The following is a 15,482-nucleotide window of genomic DNA, read 5'->3' as shown; positions in this document are numbered from 1 at the left end:
AAATATTCTCCTATTTTTGTGCTGAAATCTTTTGGTGTAGGGATTTCCTTAGGCATGAAGGCTAGGTGTTGAGAGAATCTCAGTGCCACACCACACCGTGCCACTCAGCAACTGGCTTTTCCTCCCAAGTCTGCAGTAACAATTTGGCCAGAGTTCTTATGGGGAACCAAGAAACACAAGGAGACACAACACTGATGAAATGTAGGAAATCCTGCTTTGTAGTCAGCTGCCTATGGCCCCACCAGTCCCATTATGTGTTATGACTACCTTGTAAAACTAAGTGAACTAGAATTCTAATCTGGAAGTATGGAATGTTAAATGAAGTGGTACCTTTGCTTAATGGAAAGACAGAAAATACCCAAATATGATCCTGGATCCCTGGATATATCCTCATGTCATTCAGACTAGTTGTTCCTAATCCAGGGTAGGAACAACTGAGTCATTTTACCTTTAACCAAAATACAGCAGCTAATTTTATAAAAAGTGTCGTTGTTATTAACACTATAGAATATTACTATTTTATTGGTAACAGAACATTGCCAATATAGATTTTTCTTAATTCCACTGCGTGTCCCTTCCTCATTTCACCTAGCGACAGCCATTTTGTGGCCAGCTCCTCACAGTTCCCAACTCGCCAAATCCACCATGCTCTCCCTGTCAGGCTTGGAAGAAGACAATCATCACATTTCAGTTTCTTCTATTTGTTTTTCTTTGTTGTTTATATTAAAAACAAAAACAAAAAGCACAACTACCATCTTCTCGGAATCTAGAAATCAATCTTCAACTTTTGTCGACATACAAAAATAAAGCATTTTCATATGGCTTAACTGAAACATAACTTGGAAAGAGGTTTTCTTTTCAATCAAAATGACCTTTCTATCTTGTAAATAATCATAATTTGACTCCAGTTTTATTCAGGAGGTAAAACCTAGGCAAGGAATTCTTTCCCTTCCCATTTTCCCCAAGGCCAGTGGCAACTCAAAACACAGTGGTCTGTGTTTTGGTGCCATCTAGTGGCATAAAGAGTATTTGGAATGAAAACCAATCCTCAAAAGCAGGGGTTTTGATAAGAACCTTATTGACACTTTTTTTTTTTTTAAAGAAATCTCTTTAAATATTTTCAAGAAATCATTATTATACAACTATATATTTCTTTTAGGCTGTTATGTTCAGTTGTTTAACTTTTTAATGATGCCCATATTTTCCTGCTATTTTCAGTGAATCTTACTAGTTAATAGATGTTTAGAAGTACCTATGAAAATCTGAGATTAGTGCGGGAAATAACATTCAGTCACTCCCATGGACTAGTGCATGATCCAGCTCTGTGCAAAAGGTTTCCATATAGACTATTATAATTTCTTTCCTAAAGTGTACATATTTCTTATCATCCCCAATGCATTTTTGACCTTGACTGATTACACTTTTGCTTGGAGGGGCAGAAGAGAAAGAAATACCCTTAATTTTTTAACCATTAAGTTGTGTGAGAGAAAACCTCAGGGACCTTTTAGGTTAGCAAGCATTAAGGAGTGAAGAAAAATTGCAGAAGTGACAGCAGTTCTTCAAGGGCTGAATTCAAGGGCAGTGAAAACTGCCCTTGAACAAAAGCAAAGGATAACTGAAACCTAATTTAGGGGCTTGAGTAAAACGTTTGCATTTTGCCCCCACAGCCTGCATCAGCAGATGCCTCACCCTTTGGTCCTGCAAAAATACAAGTGAGAGCATAAAAGACTAACACAGTGCATTCATGTTGGGGACATCTAGGATTACTCAACTAGACGTAGGGCAATGACCCCTTATAATATTTGTCTGGAACTTTTATTTCCAGTTCTGCCAATAACGTATGTGTCATATTGCAGAAGATAAGAGTTAATATTTAATATAAAATTTATTAAATATTATTTGTCCTACAGAAAAAATGGTCTAATACTTGCACACATAAGGAATGTCATATCTACAGGTTATTTCCTCCAGCAGGGTTTGCAGAAGCAAAATTTAGACAACAATCTAAAAGTCAAACAGTAGAAGGCATAGGCAGCTGAATGCCTGGAGGAGGGGCTGAATGGGAAATGTATTTTTTTCACTTTTTATTTTGAAATATTTTATGCACATAAGAGGATCAATCTAATGATTATCTAATATGTAAAGAATAACAATAAAATCAACAGGTTAAGAATAGAACTGTACCAATATTTTTAATGCTGAGTGTCCCTCTCCAATTTCATCTACCTGCCTCCTCTCAGAAATAACAATAATTTTGATTTTTGTCTTTATTAATGAGGGGGAAACATTTTACCTTCTACGCTTTTGTGTTTAAATTCTGTACCATGTAAAGATATAGATTATGCAAAAATAAATACATTAAATTTAAATTAAAAACCAAGACAAAGTAATCTAATTTAATATACTATAACAGAGTCAAAATTTTTTTACAGAAAATTATAGTATATCTTTTATGAATTAATGTTTCCTTTCAAATAAGCATAGAACATGACTTAACTGCAGTACAGTTTCTATTTACCCAGCTGTCAAATACAGTGTGCTTACCATAATTTATTAGAATAGAAGTCTCAGAATTCTGAGTTTAAAATATTATGTAGAAAAAAAATCAATTAGGAAGTACAGTGATCTTATTGAAAATCTTTTTATTAGTGTATTTGGTATTCGATTCTCAAAGCATAAATTAAGTCTACATGATTTAATGACAGTGGATCATTTATCAAATTTATTTCTGCATCATTCCAGATTTCATGCCTAATGAAAGACATCATGATCTGATGTCAGCATTTGGCTGGTCGAATACTCCGTGATAGGCAGCGTGACCTTTCAGCGCTGTGGGTTGTTTATATGTGATAATAAGCCAGGTTTTTCCAGTGACTGAGTTAATCATGGCTGGCACCTTAGGAAGCACCATTAACTCCTTCAGGGGACAATGCTGTAGGTCACCATCCCAGTGCATAAACAGCACCCTGGTGACTTACAAGAATTAATGCCAATTTCAAAAATGTCGCAGACAATTTCTTTTCAGAATTTCTTAGAAAATATTCAGACTGACTTTTGTGCAGGTCAGTAACACATGAAAAACTTCTGAAAACAGTTCTGGAAACCTTGGAGCAATTATAAATTTGGTCCCCCATCCTTTGTGTTACCAGTGATAGGCATTTGTAAATGTTTTATGCTCATGCCAAATCATTAATTAAATGGATCGTTGCCATATGGGCTAATATTCACTGAGTGCTTTTTATTTGCCAGGCACTGTTCTTGACACCTAACCTGCCATTTCATATCATCTTCACAACAAGCCTTTGAAGTAGATTTTATTATCCAAGTTTACAGATGAGAAAACTGAGGTATAGAGAAATTGAGTAGCTTGTCTAAATTTATACCTTGAAGACGAAACACAACCAGGCAGTCTTGATTGTTAAGTAGTACCTAATAGGACATCTGAAATAGGTGTTTTAGATAAATTTAATATTCTGGTTGTCACCTAGATTACCTATCATCTCACCTAATATAGGCTGCACACTGGGGAAAACTTGCCTGTTGTAGGAGAAAATGAAGAGAGGTAAACCTCTTGTAATGTTTCTCTCTTAATCTTAACTTCCAATTATTTTGCCACTTTCTACTTTCACTAGAATTAGGAAAAGGAAGGACTATCAAGATGGTGGGGCTGTTGGTCCTGCCTTGTATATGTGGATATGTTGTGTCATTCAATCAACAAGTTTTTATTGAGTATCTTCTATGGGCCAAGCACTCTGCACGTACAGGGTGGTTCCATTTTATGTGAGGAATGCATGCCGAGAACCTATAATTCATGATTCATATAACCTTAACAAAGAAAAGAATTTCTATTACTAGCTAGGATAGCCATGTAGCAGGGGTGAAAAAAACAATTTAAAATTCACTGAGTTTGCTGATTTTGAAATTATAACATTCTTGGTGAATTTTTTGAAGAGAATTTTGGGGTAATATTTTTTAAATTTTGTGTCTAAAGTGAGACTTTAGTAATATTTTATATTACACTATTTCAAATTTGCATAAAATGCGATAAGGCTATCTGTATATTGCTTGAGGTATTGTTTTAGTGGCTGAGGAATGCAGGAATACTGTGGAAACTGCTGCTACTGGCACTATATTCACAGACAATGAGAAATATCTGGAGAATCTGCAGTCTGGCCTCTCAGGATTTCAAACAGTTGCGTGTAAACTTCGCAAAGTAGTGGGAGATTCTTTAGTGGTACATGAAACTAAATCAAGTAATATCAAGTTTTCACTTAACAAACCATTCTTTAAAATCACCAAACCATTTTAAATTGCATTAAAGATGGCCCTACTTCAATAAGTTTGAAGAATCCTTTTTTTGTCACAGGTCTTGGCTAGCCTGCGAACTGTACGAAACAACTTTGCTGCATTAACTAATTTGCAAGATCGAGCACCAAGCAAGTAAGTTATCCTTTTTTTTCCCCTTTCTTCTTGCTGAACTTTTACATAGTGTTTTATAATTTTGACTGAACTGAAGGCAATATATTGGTTTTCTCTGAGTCCTTGCCTTGTTACCTAACCATTTACACTAAGTCATACGATGCCCTGTTAAGTTTCTATAAATACTTTGTAGTGATGGTTCTAATATCAGAAATGAAGCACTATGACAAATAAATATGGTGATTCCATCTGTCAAACATCACCTGGCATTATCAGCTCTCTGCCCAGTTATTTACAGTCAGGGTAACTTTATAGTTTTGGCTGACTTCATAAATTAACCACGGGCAAATAATCTCATCAAGCCTTAATGTCAACTCCAAAGACAGTGAGTACTTGGAGAAGCACCGTATCACAGCAAAGATCTTTGATTTTTCTGCTGTTACCGAGCCTCAGATTAGCAGCATCATAGCAATTAATAAAATTATAATTTATATGATAACAGAAGAAGCTTTTAAAAGCAGGAAAGCTGAGATAGGAAATGATTATTTGGAGGTCCTAATAAAGGTGAAATATCCAAAAAGAGAAAATTCATTTTCTAAGGTTATGTAGAAAACTAATTAGTTATTCAACTGCTCATTATTTTGACACTCTATTATTGCTAATAAAATATTATCATTAAATACCAACTCCAAAGAGTTTTCCAAAAGAAAAAAAAAATTCTTGAAATAAATATTAGTGAGTAGAAATTTATTTGGAATTATAATTTATCTAAGTGTATAAAATTTAATAGTAGTTACTACTTGCAGAATACAAAATATCTAAATATCTGAACTTTCCATTCCATAATAATATAACGGACCTCCCAAATCCACATTTTCCATGGGGGAAAAAATAGCTCTAGCCGTTATGTACCTATTTCAATGGTAGAAAATTTTTTTTAAAAAAATCAATACAAATGCTACAATCCAAATAATCACATGGAACCCAGAAACTTCAGTCGAGTGTCATGTTTTCTAGCTAATGAATATTTGTAGTCCTGTTCCCCAAGCCTGAACATTTCTCACCGTCTTCTTCCCCTCCTCATCTACTGGGCCAACTGTAATTCATTCTTTAGGTCACACCTTAATTACAATTTCTTTTGGGGCATCATCCCTTTCCATCTTTGTCTGATTGTGTCCTGTACCTAACTCGTCTTTTAGCACATGTGTCTCTCGGCTTCTGTTACCTATTTGCTGGTCTGAACTGAGTGTTCCTTCAGAATGTCAGTTCCCAGTGAGCAGGGGTTGTATCTGATTCACATTCGTATTCCCGGTACTTAGCCTACTACCCAACACAGAGTATTCACTCTGCATGTGCTTGTTGTCTAGAAGAGTGAAGTGGTGATGCAGCATGTGGGACCCGAGGGTGTGTTTGGAGATATTTGTTCATTGCCACACGTCTTCTGTGCCCCATGGCCACACAATATCATGCCAACCTCAAGTGCCCCTTGAGGATATGGGCATTTGGTTGCTCATAGATACGGTCACCTCCTCTTTGCAAAGTCTCAACCCTGCAGGAGGAATGAAATTACTGGCATCACTCTCAAAGTTTTTACTCTTAAATTTGATCCATGTTATTGAAATATTGTCTTTAAATAGTGAACAAGAAGCTTTATAACTCCTTTTATACTTCCTTCAGACATGGTCCCTTGGGTACCCACATCTAAACCTGTGGCAGGCAAGCCGTTGATCAGACAGGTGTGAAGGCAGTGGAGTGACCTGTCTCTAAAGAGATGATCCAAGGCCCATTCTGTGCAAGACAGAAGTTTTCAATTGATTCATAGAGACAAAACAGATGAAAATGGAAAAGAGCAACTAGAGGAGGATAGAAAATCAAACTTTATGTCTGATCTTGACATCTAACCAGAGTCTATTATCTGATAGACTCTAAGTGAAGGCCTCCGTGGTGTCTCTTTTGCTCAATGCAGATTTGTACCTCCTTTACTAATTCAAACCAAATCAGACTCTGTGGGTATCAGAAGTAGGATTCAGTCTATATACAGCTAACTTCTGTTCTGTTCAGTGATCGCAAAGTAGATATGACTCTGACTTATCACATGATGACCCTGAGGGAATCAGAAGTTCCCTGCTGGGCACACAGAGAGCCACTGGAACACTTCCAAGCTCACCCTTGGATTTTGTGAAAGGCATACACTACCTTGTACAAATCACCTTTTTATTTGCTGCAAGAAAGGAATCTTGGGAGAATGCATTTGAAGGCCGACCCAGTGTGTGTACTCAGATGCACATTGCTGACTTTTATTAACCTGTTACAGTTTCTTATCACCTTCCTCTTTTTTGCCCTTGAGATTTTTCAGTCCAAAAGAGAGGTCTCGTTCATTTTTCATTAAATGATTTATCACTGCAACCATGGATCAAACAATTAATATTTTCTGCTTGTCATCTCTTGTTGAAAGATCAAGTGCCATTTGCAGGATTGATGTAATGAGTCGACGGCTTGGTTTTCCAAAACTATAGAAAAGCTTTAAAACATTTATTTGATACCTTTCCCAGACAAAGTAAGTGCTCTCTAAATTTTCATAGAGCCAGAACTAAAAAAGTGTAAACAATATATAAATTATTTGAATAATAAACTTCCAGCAAGAAGATAACAGTATATAGACCAAAGGTATTTCAGATTAGCAGTTTAAAACATTGACCTTTCTGTTTTATGAAGCATTAATCAAGTTTCAAATTCCCTCATTTTATTTCATAATAAAAACTGAAATAATTCAGAGTAAATTTTGGTACATTTTCAATCAAAAACAAAATTTCAATCCCAAACTGACACCAGTAAACTTACGAGCCTCGCCAGACACTGTCTGGACCCAAGACAGTGACAATTTTAAAAATACCAGACTGTATTCCCTATGATTGTCCCAGCCCTACTAAGAGATTTGTCATCTCGGGAAGGCAGATTTGAACAAGGCTCTGCAAGGGCCTACCATCTGCAAAGATGTGTGTCTGTTCATCCAGCTTCCACAAAGGCACCCTAACAATAAGGCAGCACAGTGGAGCTCAGGTCCTACAATCACTGCTTCAGTTCAGATCTCAACTTTCTAACTTTGAACAAGTGGTTCCGCTTCCCAAAGCTTTGTTTTCCTCATTGGTAAAATAGGAATAACCTGCCTTAAGGTTTCTTGGCCTCACAGCATCATAATGCATATGCTCCTTTAGCACAGTATCGGACAAATAGGAAGTGCTAATTAAGAGTTAGCCACTAATAGAAATACAAAGACAAACAAACAAACCTAAAAGCAAAAATTTCACGGACATCCTTGATTGTATGTGGTTTTTCAGTTTTCTTTTTAATCATTGTATTGAAAAGCTTCCAATTGTATGTAACAGCTTCATAAAGTTATATTTCAAAAAATTGCAATGGACATTCCATAAATGATATTCTTTTCAAAATAACTTATTAAGCACTGATTGAATACTGGCTCCATGGTGTTGGGCTCTGTAAGAAATACAAGTTAATCAGATAGCATGATTTTTTTTGTGTTTTTTTTTACCTTAAGGGATTTATAATCACCTGTGGAACTTGGCAAACATGTGAAAAATTAGACAATACAAGATAGAATCTATTTATATACCTTTAGCTTATAGTATTCCTAAAGTCTCTGTAGCATCTCTTCGGGCAAGTCATCAACATACGTGTCTAACACATGTTTCAGAGGTGCTGCTCAATGTAAGAAAATAGGAAAAGGTTCAAGTAGTGTCACCGATTATAATGTAGTTTATAAGGAGTTATTCACGTCTGATAATGGAGTCAATCATGAGAATTTATGCCAAAAGTAAAAGCTTCTTAACACTGTATTAGGGAAACCAATTGTAGATTGACTGTTTTTTTTGTTTTGTTTTGTTTTCAAATTCAAATTGTGTTTACTCTGTAAGCCCTGGCTTAATTGAATATAGTCAATCAATAAGAACTTCCTTTCCTATCATGTCCCTGTGACATTTACATCAGCTTTATTTACTCCAAAGTCTATTACTATGAGATTTAACTTTTTTTTTCCCCCCATGTGTGATCTGAGCTCTAGTACAAAGGATGCCTTGGAACTTGACAGGCTAGTCTGCAAAAACCTTTCATTTGCATCTCCTAACTTAAAAATAACCTTTTAAATTAATATAGCATTTCTGAAGTGACTCAGAGAGTCCTCAAATCAACAAGCACTCCATATTTACTGCTTTGTATTTTTCTTTCTTTGTCAGAAGATCACCCATGTGCAACCAACCGTCCATCAACAAAGCCACCATAACAGGTAAGAAAGATCTAGGAGCTTATTCTTCTGATGACGAGACAGAAACTGTATCTTCCAAGATTGAGCATTAATACTAACACCAATTTTATACTGCAATTGTAAAATTTTAAAGAAATTAATCCTTTCTTCTCTATGCTATCATTTCTCTCATTGATCTCATGAGTTGTCCATTTAACCTATTACTTGGAAAATCTTTACTAATATACCATTTTTTTTAACAGTTTAAATTTGTGTTTGTACTGAGTTTAGCATTGCTCTGGCTGGGTATTTGTATTTTGAGAGATAGCATTACTGTAAAAATGTTGACTATGTTTCCAGGCCTATTTTATCAGTACAGTGTAAATACATGGTAGCTTGGTTTAATGAAAGTGAAAGCATGAATAAAAGGTACCTTCTTGGTTGATTGTTATCCCAGTTATGTATAGGAAGGAACACCCTTCCAGTAGTCCTGATTTGGAACCAGAGAGTTGGAAATAAATTCAGTTTGAGAGGGGAGAGGAGAAGTAATTATACAATGTGGAAAAGTTCAATGAGATCAAAAGATTAGATGTTGGGGAAGAGAAGTGAAGGGAAGGGTGAGGGATGCAGAGCAGAATAATAAAATTATCCCAAATCCTATTAGTCCATTTTAAACATGGGACATGACTTTAACTGCACCAAACACAGAACAAATTATCTGATTTCTCTGAACCTGAAAACAGATTGAATTAATTTCATCATTTCTTGAAACCCCAACTGATTCATTAAAATAATTGCCTGGAAAAGAAAGTCCATGTTTTCTAAGATTATTGCTAGAAGAAAATTGACATATCCTCTAAAATAGACCAATATTTCATTTAATTCAAGTGTCTCCCTTGGACTCCAACTCATAATATGCTGAGAAGCACATTATCAAGTTATAGTGATTACACTTTGCTTAAAAGGTAACTTCATCATGTCCAGTCAGCGTTTTTCAACCCCGCTTGTTAGTGATTACTACTACATCAGAGTTGATTCTGGAACACTTGTTAAAGTTGTGGTTTTTTCCTGAATGTCTTTTCAATTGGGACTTGTGCTTCAGTGAATATTAAATTATTGGTTCTCTTTTCCATGTTTATTTTTCAAGATTTCATTGGTGATGATTTTCAACTGTTGTTTCACAGCATATGTCTGGTTCATCAGTGTTCTTCTTGACATTGTTCATGATGTGAACAATCACTGAAATTACTGTATAATACAGTTCTTTGAGTAACACCTTTATTTTCCAGAAACCCAAATTCAATGTCAACTAACCTAAACTGAAATAGGGGTATAGAACTGGACCCCTTTGTTTCTGTGTCCTTGCCTGACTATATTGAGGGATGATCAGGCCAACTTGTGTGAGCATGTGCCTGCGGCTAGTGAGGGACACCACATGGAACCTTGTCCCCAGCTCTGCTCAGGGAGGTAGGTCTGACCCTTATGAAGAGGGGAAAACCTTTCCCCCCACCCCACCCCACCATTTTTGCAGTAAGCAAGACTCTGACATTGTGGTTTAGGTAGAATGCAGTGCTGTTTTGGTCCCTGAAGCCCTTTGGGGTAGCTTAAGGTTACATAGGAGCCAGCCCCACAGGAACAGCCTCCCAGAGGAGCAGCTGCAGGCACCATTGGAGACTGCTGTGCTGAACAAGAGGCAGTGGGTACTGAGTGGTCAGGGCAGCTGTCCAGCCACCCTTGCAGTCATCTGGCACTGAATAAAGGGAGAGTAGCTGCACTCAAAGGGCACAGACTTGGTCTTGAACATATGTGAGAGACCCCATAGCAGCTCCAGAAATGTTCACATAGTATTGAGGTACAGGAGCAATGCCAGAGGGAACCAGCAGTTACTGAAATCTGGAAATTAAGGCTAATACGGTCTCATTTGTATCCACAAGCTCCTGACCTGGGGCCTAGGGATAATGGGGCTATCTTATTTCGGAAGGGAAACTAATTAACTGTCATTAACTGCTTAGTGCAGCTGTGTTCGTCTCAAAGCACAACAGGAAATTGATTAGAGAATAGAAGTGGTTTTCCTCACCCAAGCATTGCAAAGCAAGATGGGAAGGTGGAATGGGGTGAGGGAATAAGGGCAACCTCAGAGGAAGGTTCTTCTCTCTAAGTCCATTCTGAAAAAGTGGTTGATAATGATAATAATAGTGGTTGAGACTTTGATGAAAGACTTGAGACACACAGAAAAGGTGGTGCTTGTGACTTCCTTTCTTCAGCTACTCAGTACTCAGGCCCTACCTCCAACTTCCTGTCCCCTCTTACTGGAACCCAGCTATATCTTTGCAGTAGTCCTGGGAAGGACATAAAAGAGTGTTAAAAAGGGTCACTGGGTGCTCCCTTTAGGATTAATTTGGCTTTCTTAGAAATTTTGTTTAGTGTGAAGAGGAACAGTGTAGCATATGTTAAGTTTGTCATTGGTCCAAAATGCTGCTGTGGTGCACAGATCCAGGGCGCCCCTGGAGGGCAACTTCATGGAACCTCACTGACAGGGTACCCCTGGGATTGTACAGTGTGGGTGCTCTGCCTGTCTAGAATTCAAACTGTTCTCTATCATAACTGTGTGGCCCTGGACAGGTTACACACCCTTTCTCTGTTTCCTCAATTATAAAATGTGGTGATCATACTTCATACAGTTATTGCTAAATTAAATGAGTTCACCTGTGGGGTCCTCTTAGCACTGTACTTCTCAGAGTAAGCACTCAATACATCATTTTTTAATTTTGTTTTGTTTTTATTTGGTTTTGTTTCTAGGGCCCACTCTCTATGTAGAAATGGGGGTGATGGAAAGAATAGGACAGAGAGATGAGCACCCCCAAAAAGCAGTCAACATGGAAACACTTCCTTTGTGCCTATCAAAAATGGGACCTCCTATTGTTCCTAATGCTGAGTCCCTTCCTCTCCCCACAGTCATAAACATTGGTGGCTCTGGTTTATGGATGATAAACTATTGTTCAGAATTATTTTCAAAATTTAAGAACTTACTTTTGAATTGTAGCTCTTTGAAGAAAAAAATATTAAATATAACTTTTTCATAGATCAACTCTGATTTTTTAAAGAGTTAAGAACTTTGACTATCTACATATGTCACACTCTGTTCTAGAACTTTCTTCCCTAGACCTTAGGATACATCTTCCCCTTTTGAGGTTATTCCATTTGACATTGTTAATGCCAGGAAAGTTTGATTTTATATCATTAGGGTTAAAGCATTTTAGTCACCATACTCAAGAGGTAAATACATAGCTGTAAAATGATGTAACAAGTTTTAAAAACTAAAACTTCCAAACATAAATCCATTTATAAAAGAGCCTTATTCCTAAATAGCTATTTTGTTCTTCAGTGTGATAACAAAAAGATGGCGTCTGCCATTGGAGCTTGAGTGCAAGCCCTGTCTCTCATTTGCTTTATCTCCTCATTTGAAGAAAGGAGATATGAGTACCTAACTCTCCTGCTGTTTCAGGAATTCAAGGAGATAAGTTAGAACAGAGCTCAGCAAGTTATAAGCAATTCCCCAAGTGTTTCTTCCTACAATCCTACTCCATGCCTGAACTTTTTTTTTTTTTTTTTGGGGGGGGGGGGCCTGGACCTAATTTAAAAACTGGTAGAGGCGGAGGACATTGATGGTATGTCAGCTTTTCCGGCACATTCCATTTATGATTTTGTTTGTAAACTGTAATAATGATAGGACATGCTTAAGAATCCCTGTATTACCTAGAGCAAGGCTCACCTGCACAGGACTTTAGCAGGCCATGAATGACAACGCTAAGGAGTGTGTTGAAACATGAGAGGGCAGCAGAGAGTGTGAGATGCTCAAGCCATACCTGCATTGTGCTATTTTGTACTGTTTTTGGATTATAGTCATGTCTCTTTGGGGACAATTATTCATTTTGAGCATTTCATTTTAAACAGTGTTAACTAAAGAAAAGCCATCTCCTAAAATGTTGTCATGTCTTCATAATATCAATTTTCAGTGTGTTTCTAATTTCCATATTTTTAATCCCTTTATTTAGTCATTTTCAAATTGAGGATTTTCATTTAAGAATGTAAGTCAGAAATTTATTTAAACTTCTCTATTTTAAAGATGAGAAAGCTGAGACCTCATAAGAGAAAATGCTACTTAGAGGAAGAGCTAGGAATAAATACGGGGTTTTTTTTGTTTTGTTTTTTTTTCTGAGTCCAGAGATCTTCTTATATCCCTATAAAATCATCTATCAAATTAGGGTAGCCTTCAGACCCACCATAAAAGTATATGTTTTGGAGAAACTAAAATAAATATTAAAGAATGTTGAGGTCTGAGCAATAGATATAATATTGGATTTTTTGTATATGGACTTGAAAATTAGAAAATATTGTCCCTTGTTATCACTGGACAGATCTTTATATTTAGTGCTATTTTGGTAATATACATTGGTTATAACCTTGAGGCCCTCAGATAAATAAAGATTGGCAGCCTAAGGCAAAGGACTTTGGGCTTTTGACTGTAGAAAATTAAAGTTCTCTCCAAACAATAAAATGAGTACAATTACCTACGTTTTCCCTATAGAGGGAGACATACATGATGCAGTAACTAGCATAAAACAACACAAAAGTAATTTTAGTAAAAAAAAAAAAAAAAAATGGTGTAAGTCTCCACTCTACTTCATATTTTTTTTACCCTGAATATTCATAACTCCTTAAAAAACATGCTCTAAATATAATTCAGTCATTTGATAAGTAAAGGATTTTAAAAAGTAAGCCACCAAATAATACTAGTGTTTCGACTGCGAAACACAATGAAAAGAAACTTAATCTTTGTATGTTGTTGTTCTTCTAAAGCACAAAGCATTTCCTAAAATACAAGGAGGAAAAAAACAACAAAGATATTTAATTGGAACAATTATTTTGTTGTTATCTGGACTAATCATTTAACGTGTTGAGCTTACGAATAAAAGGAAACTAAGCAACTATTTCATGGTAGGAATGATGATATCACCATAACTTGATGTAGGTGACATGGATGATAAACTTTTAAATCTGTGTGTGTGTGTGTGTGTGTGTGTAACAAAAACAAGTGTAGTGGAGATATATACAGAAGGTGCCAAAAAAAGTATACACATTTTAAGAAAGGAAAAACTGTATCAAAATTGTAATAGTCAATATATACTGATAACAAGATGAATACAAGTCACATGTATACATTTTTTGACACCCCCAGTATATACTAAGCATATAATAGTTGAAAGCAAGAGCCACATCAAGAAGGCAGAGGGGATGTAGGTGAGAGAAATACATAAGGCTGGAGGAGACACTGAACTGTGTGTCATGATGGTGTCCAAGAGGACGAAGGCCAAGTCTTTGCCACAGAGATCTCACCCTCCTCGTGAACCGCCAGTAGGCACAAGCGTCATCAGCCAGTTTTTTTTTCCTGTCTTTTAATAAGAACAAAGATTGAGGCAACGCTTTAATAATTGCTGAGAATGAGTGCTCAGTAACCTTTTCAGGCATGTTATTGCAAAATGCTGAGTACACATTATGTTTAACAGCTTTAATAAAAAATTAATATCGATTGTGCATGTGAGTGTTTATACATTGATTTTTTGAGGAGATATTTGTTCGTTTTCCTTTTATGCTTAATAATCCAGTGACTATTGAGTATTCTAAAATTTTAAGCCAAAGGAGGTTACTTTTACAAAAATCCGCTTATTGCAAAGAACTTTCCAGGAAAAAACGTTGAACTAAAAGCTTAAATGCATAGTGTATGACTATTGATTAAACTTACAATCTTTTAAAAGGGTAAAAGTCTCTTTTCTTCCTTATCCGCTAACTTGTTTTATCTTCCTATACTTCTATTTAGATAAGTAGAGTTATAACTATTAATATGTAAAGACACTGAAAAGACACAGTGACTTTTCAACCAGGCATTAATTGAAATAATAGTTGGTTTTAAAACAGTGAACATGTCATAATCTGGTGAAAAATAATTTCATTGTACCTATTGCCTAATATCTTCTCTGGGTATTTTGTTATAACTTTAAATGATTAAATGAAACTGCATATTCATTTAGTCAGCACAGTTAAAAGGTTATGAGTCAAACCATAAATGTTGAAAACGTAGTTTTTTTTTTACTAGCTGTGTAATCTTGGTCAATTTACCTAAACTCGCTTAGCTTTTGTTTTCTCATCAGTAAATTCTAAATCAGTGATTGCCACCTAGAATATATTCAACAATGTTAGGTATCATTATTGCTATAATTTTGTTATTATTGTTATCCATTTGGTGAACAAATCTTTTCTCTGCACCTTATGTATGGCATGCAGTAAGGTAGATTTGGGAGATAAATACATGAGTAAAGCGAGACTACTGACTTCCAAGGACTTTATAATCTAGGGGAGAAGGAATCATGAATAATTAAGTACAATCTAAGTACAATCATGAGTGAAGCAAATTCAAACACGTGAATTTGAAGGAGGGGGAAGTGGTTCTACCTAGGGAAAGCTCCCTGCTAGGCTTTGAAGAATGTGGAGTTCATGTAATTAGGGGACGATCACCTGATCCCAGTGGACTAGCAAGAATGAGCTATGGAAGCATGGAGTGCCTGTCCAGATCCGGGGACTGGGAACAGTAAAGGGCAAAGAGAGTGGAAAGTACATGGGAGCAACTGAACATGAGGCTCCAAGAATAGATGAAGGCATAGTGTGAAGAGCATAGGAAGCCAATGTAAATAATGCTAGACTTTATTTTCTGGGCAATAGACAGTCATCGGTCATTTCTAAGCAGAGG

General features: G+C 36.3%; 1 protein-coding gene across 8 annotated transcripts in view; it reads left to right on the top strand.

Moving 5' to 3' along the window:
* Positions 1-15,482, top strand: part of PDE4D (phosphodiesterase 4D) — a 1,245,242-nt gene that overhangs the window by 1,068,130 nt on the left and 161,630 nt on the right. For all 8 annotated transcript variants that reach the window (XM_033111244.1, XM_033111247.1, XM_033111245.1 and 5 more), the window contains 2 exons: positions 4,367-4,440; positions 8,670-8,719. In XM_033111244.1, coding sequence (XP_032967135.1) covers positions 4,367-4,440; positions 8,670-8,719 — 124 coding nt within the window. The remainder of the gene's footprint in view (positions 1-4,366; positions 4,441-8,669; positions 8,720-15,482) is intronic.

This window comes from Rhinolophus ferrumequinum, chromosome 7 (genome assembly GCF_004115265.2).
Source record: "Rhinolophus ferrumequinum isolate MPI-CBG mRhiFer1 chromosome 7, mRhiFer1_v1.p, whole genome shotgun sequence".
NCBI classification, from domain to species: Eukaryota; Metazoa; Chordata; class Mammalia; order Chiroptera; family Rhinolophidae; genus Rhinolophus; species Rhinolophus ferrumequinum.
Note: the sequence above shows the minus strand (reverse complement) of the source record. Positions and strands in the feature narration are given on the sequence as shown.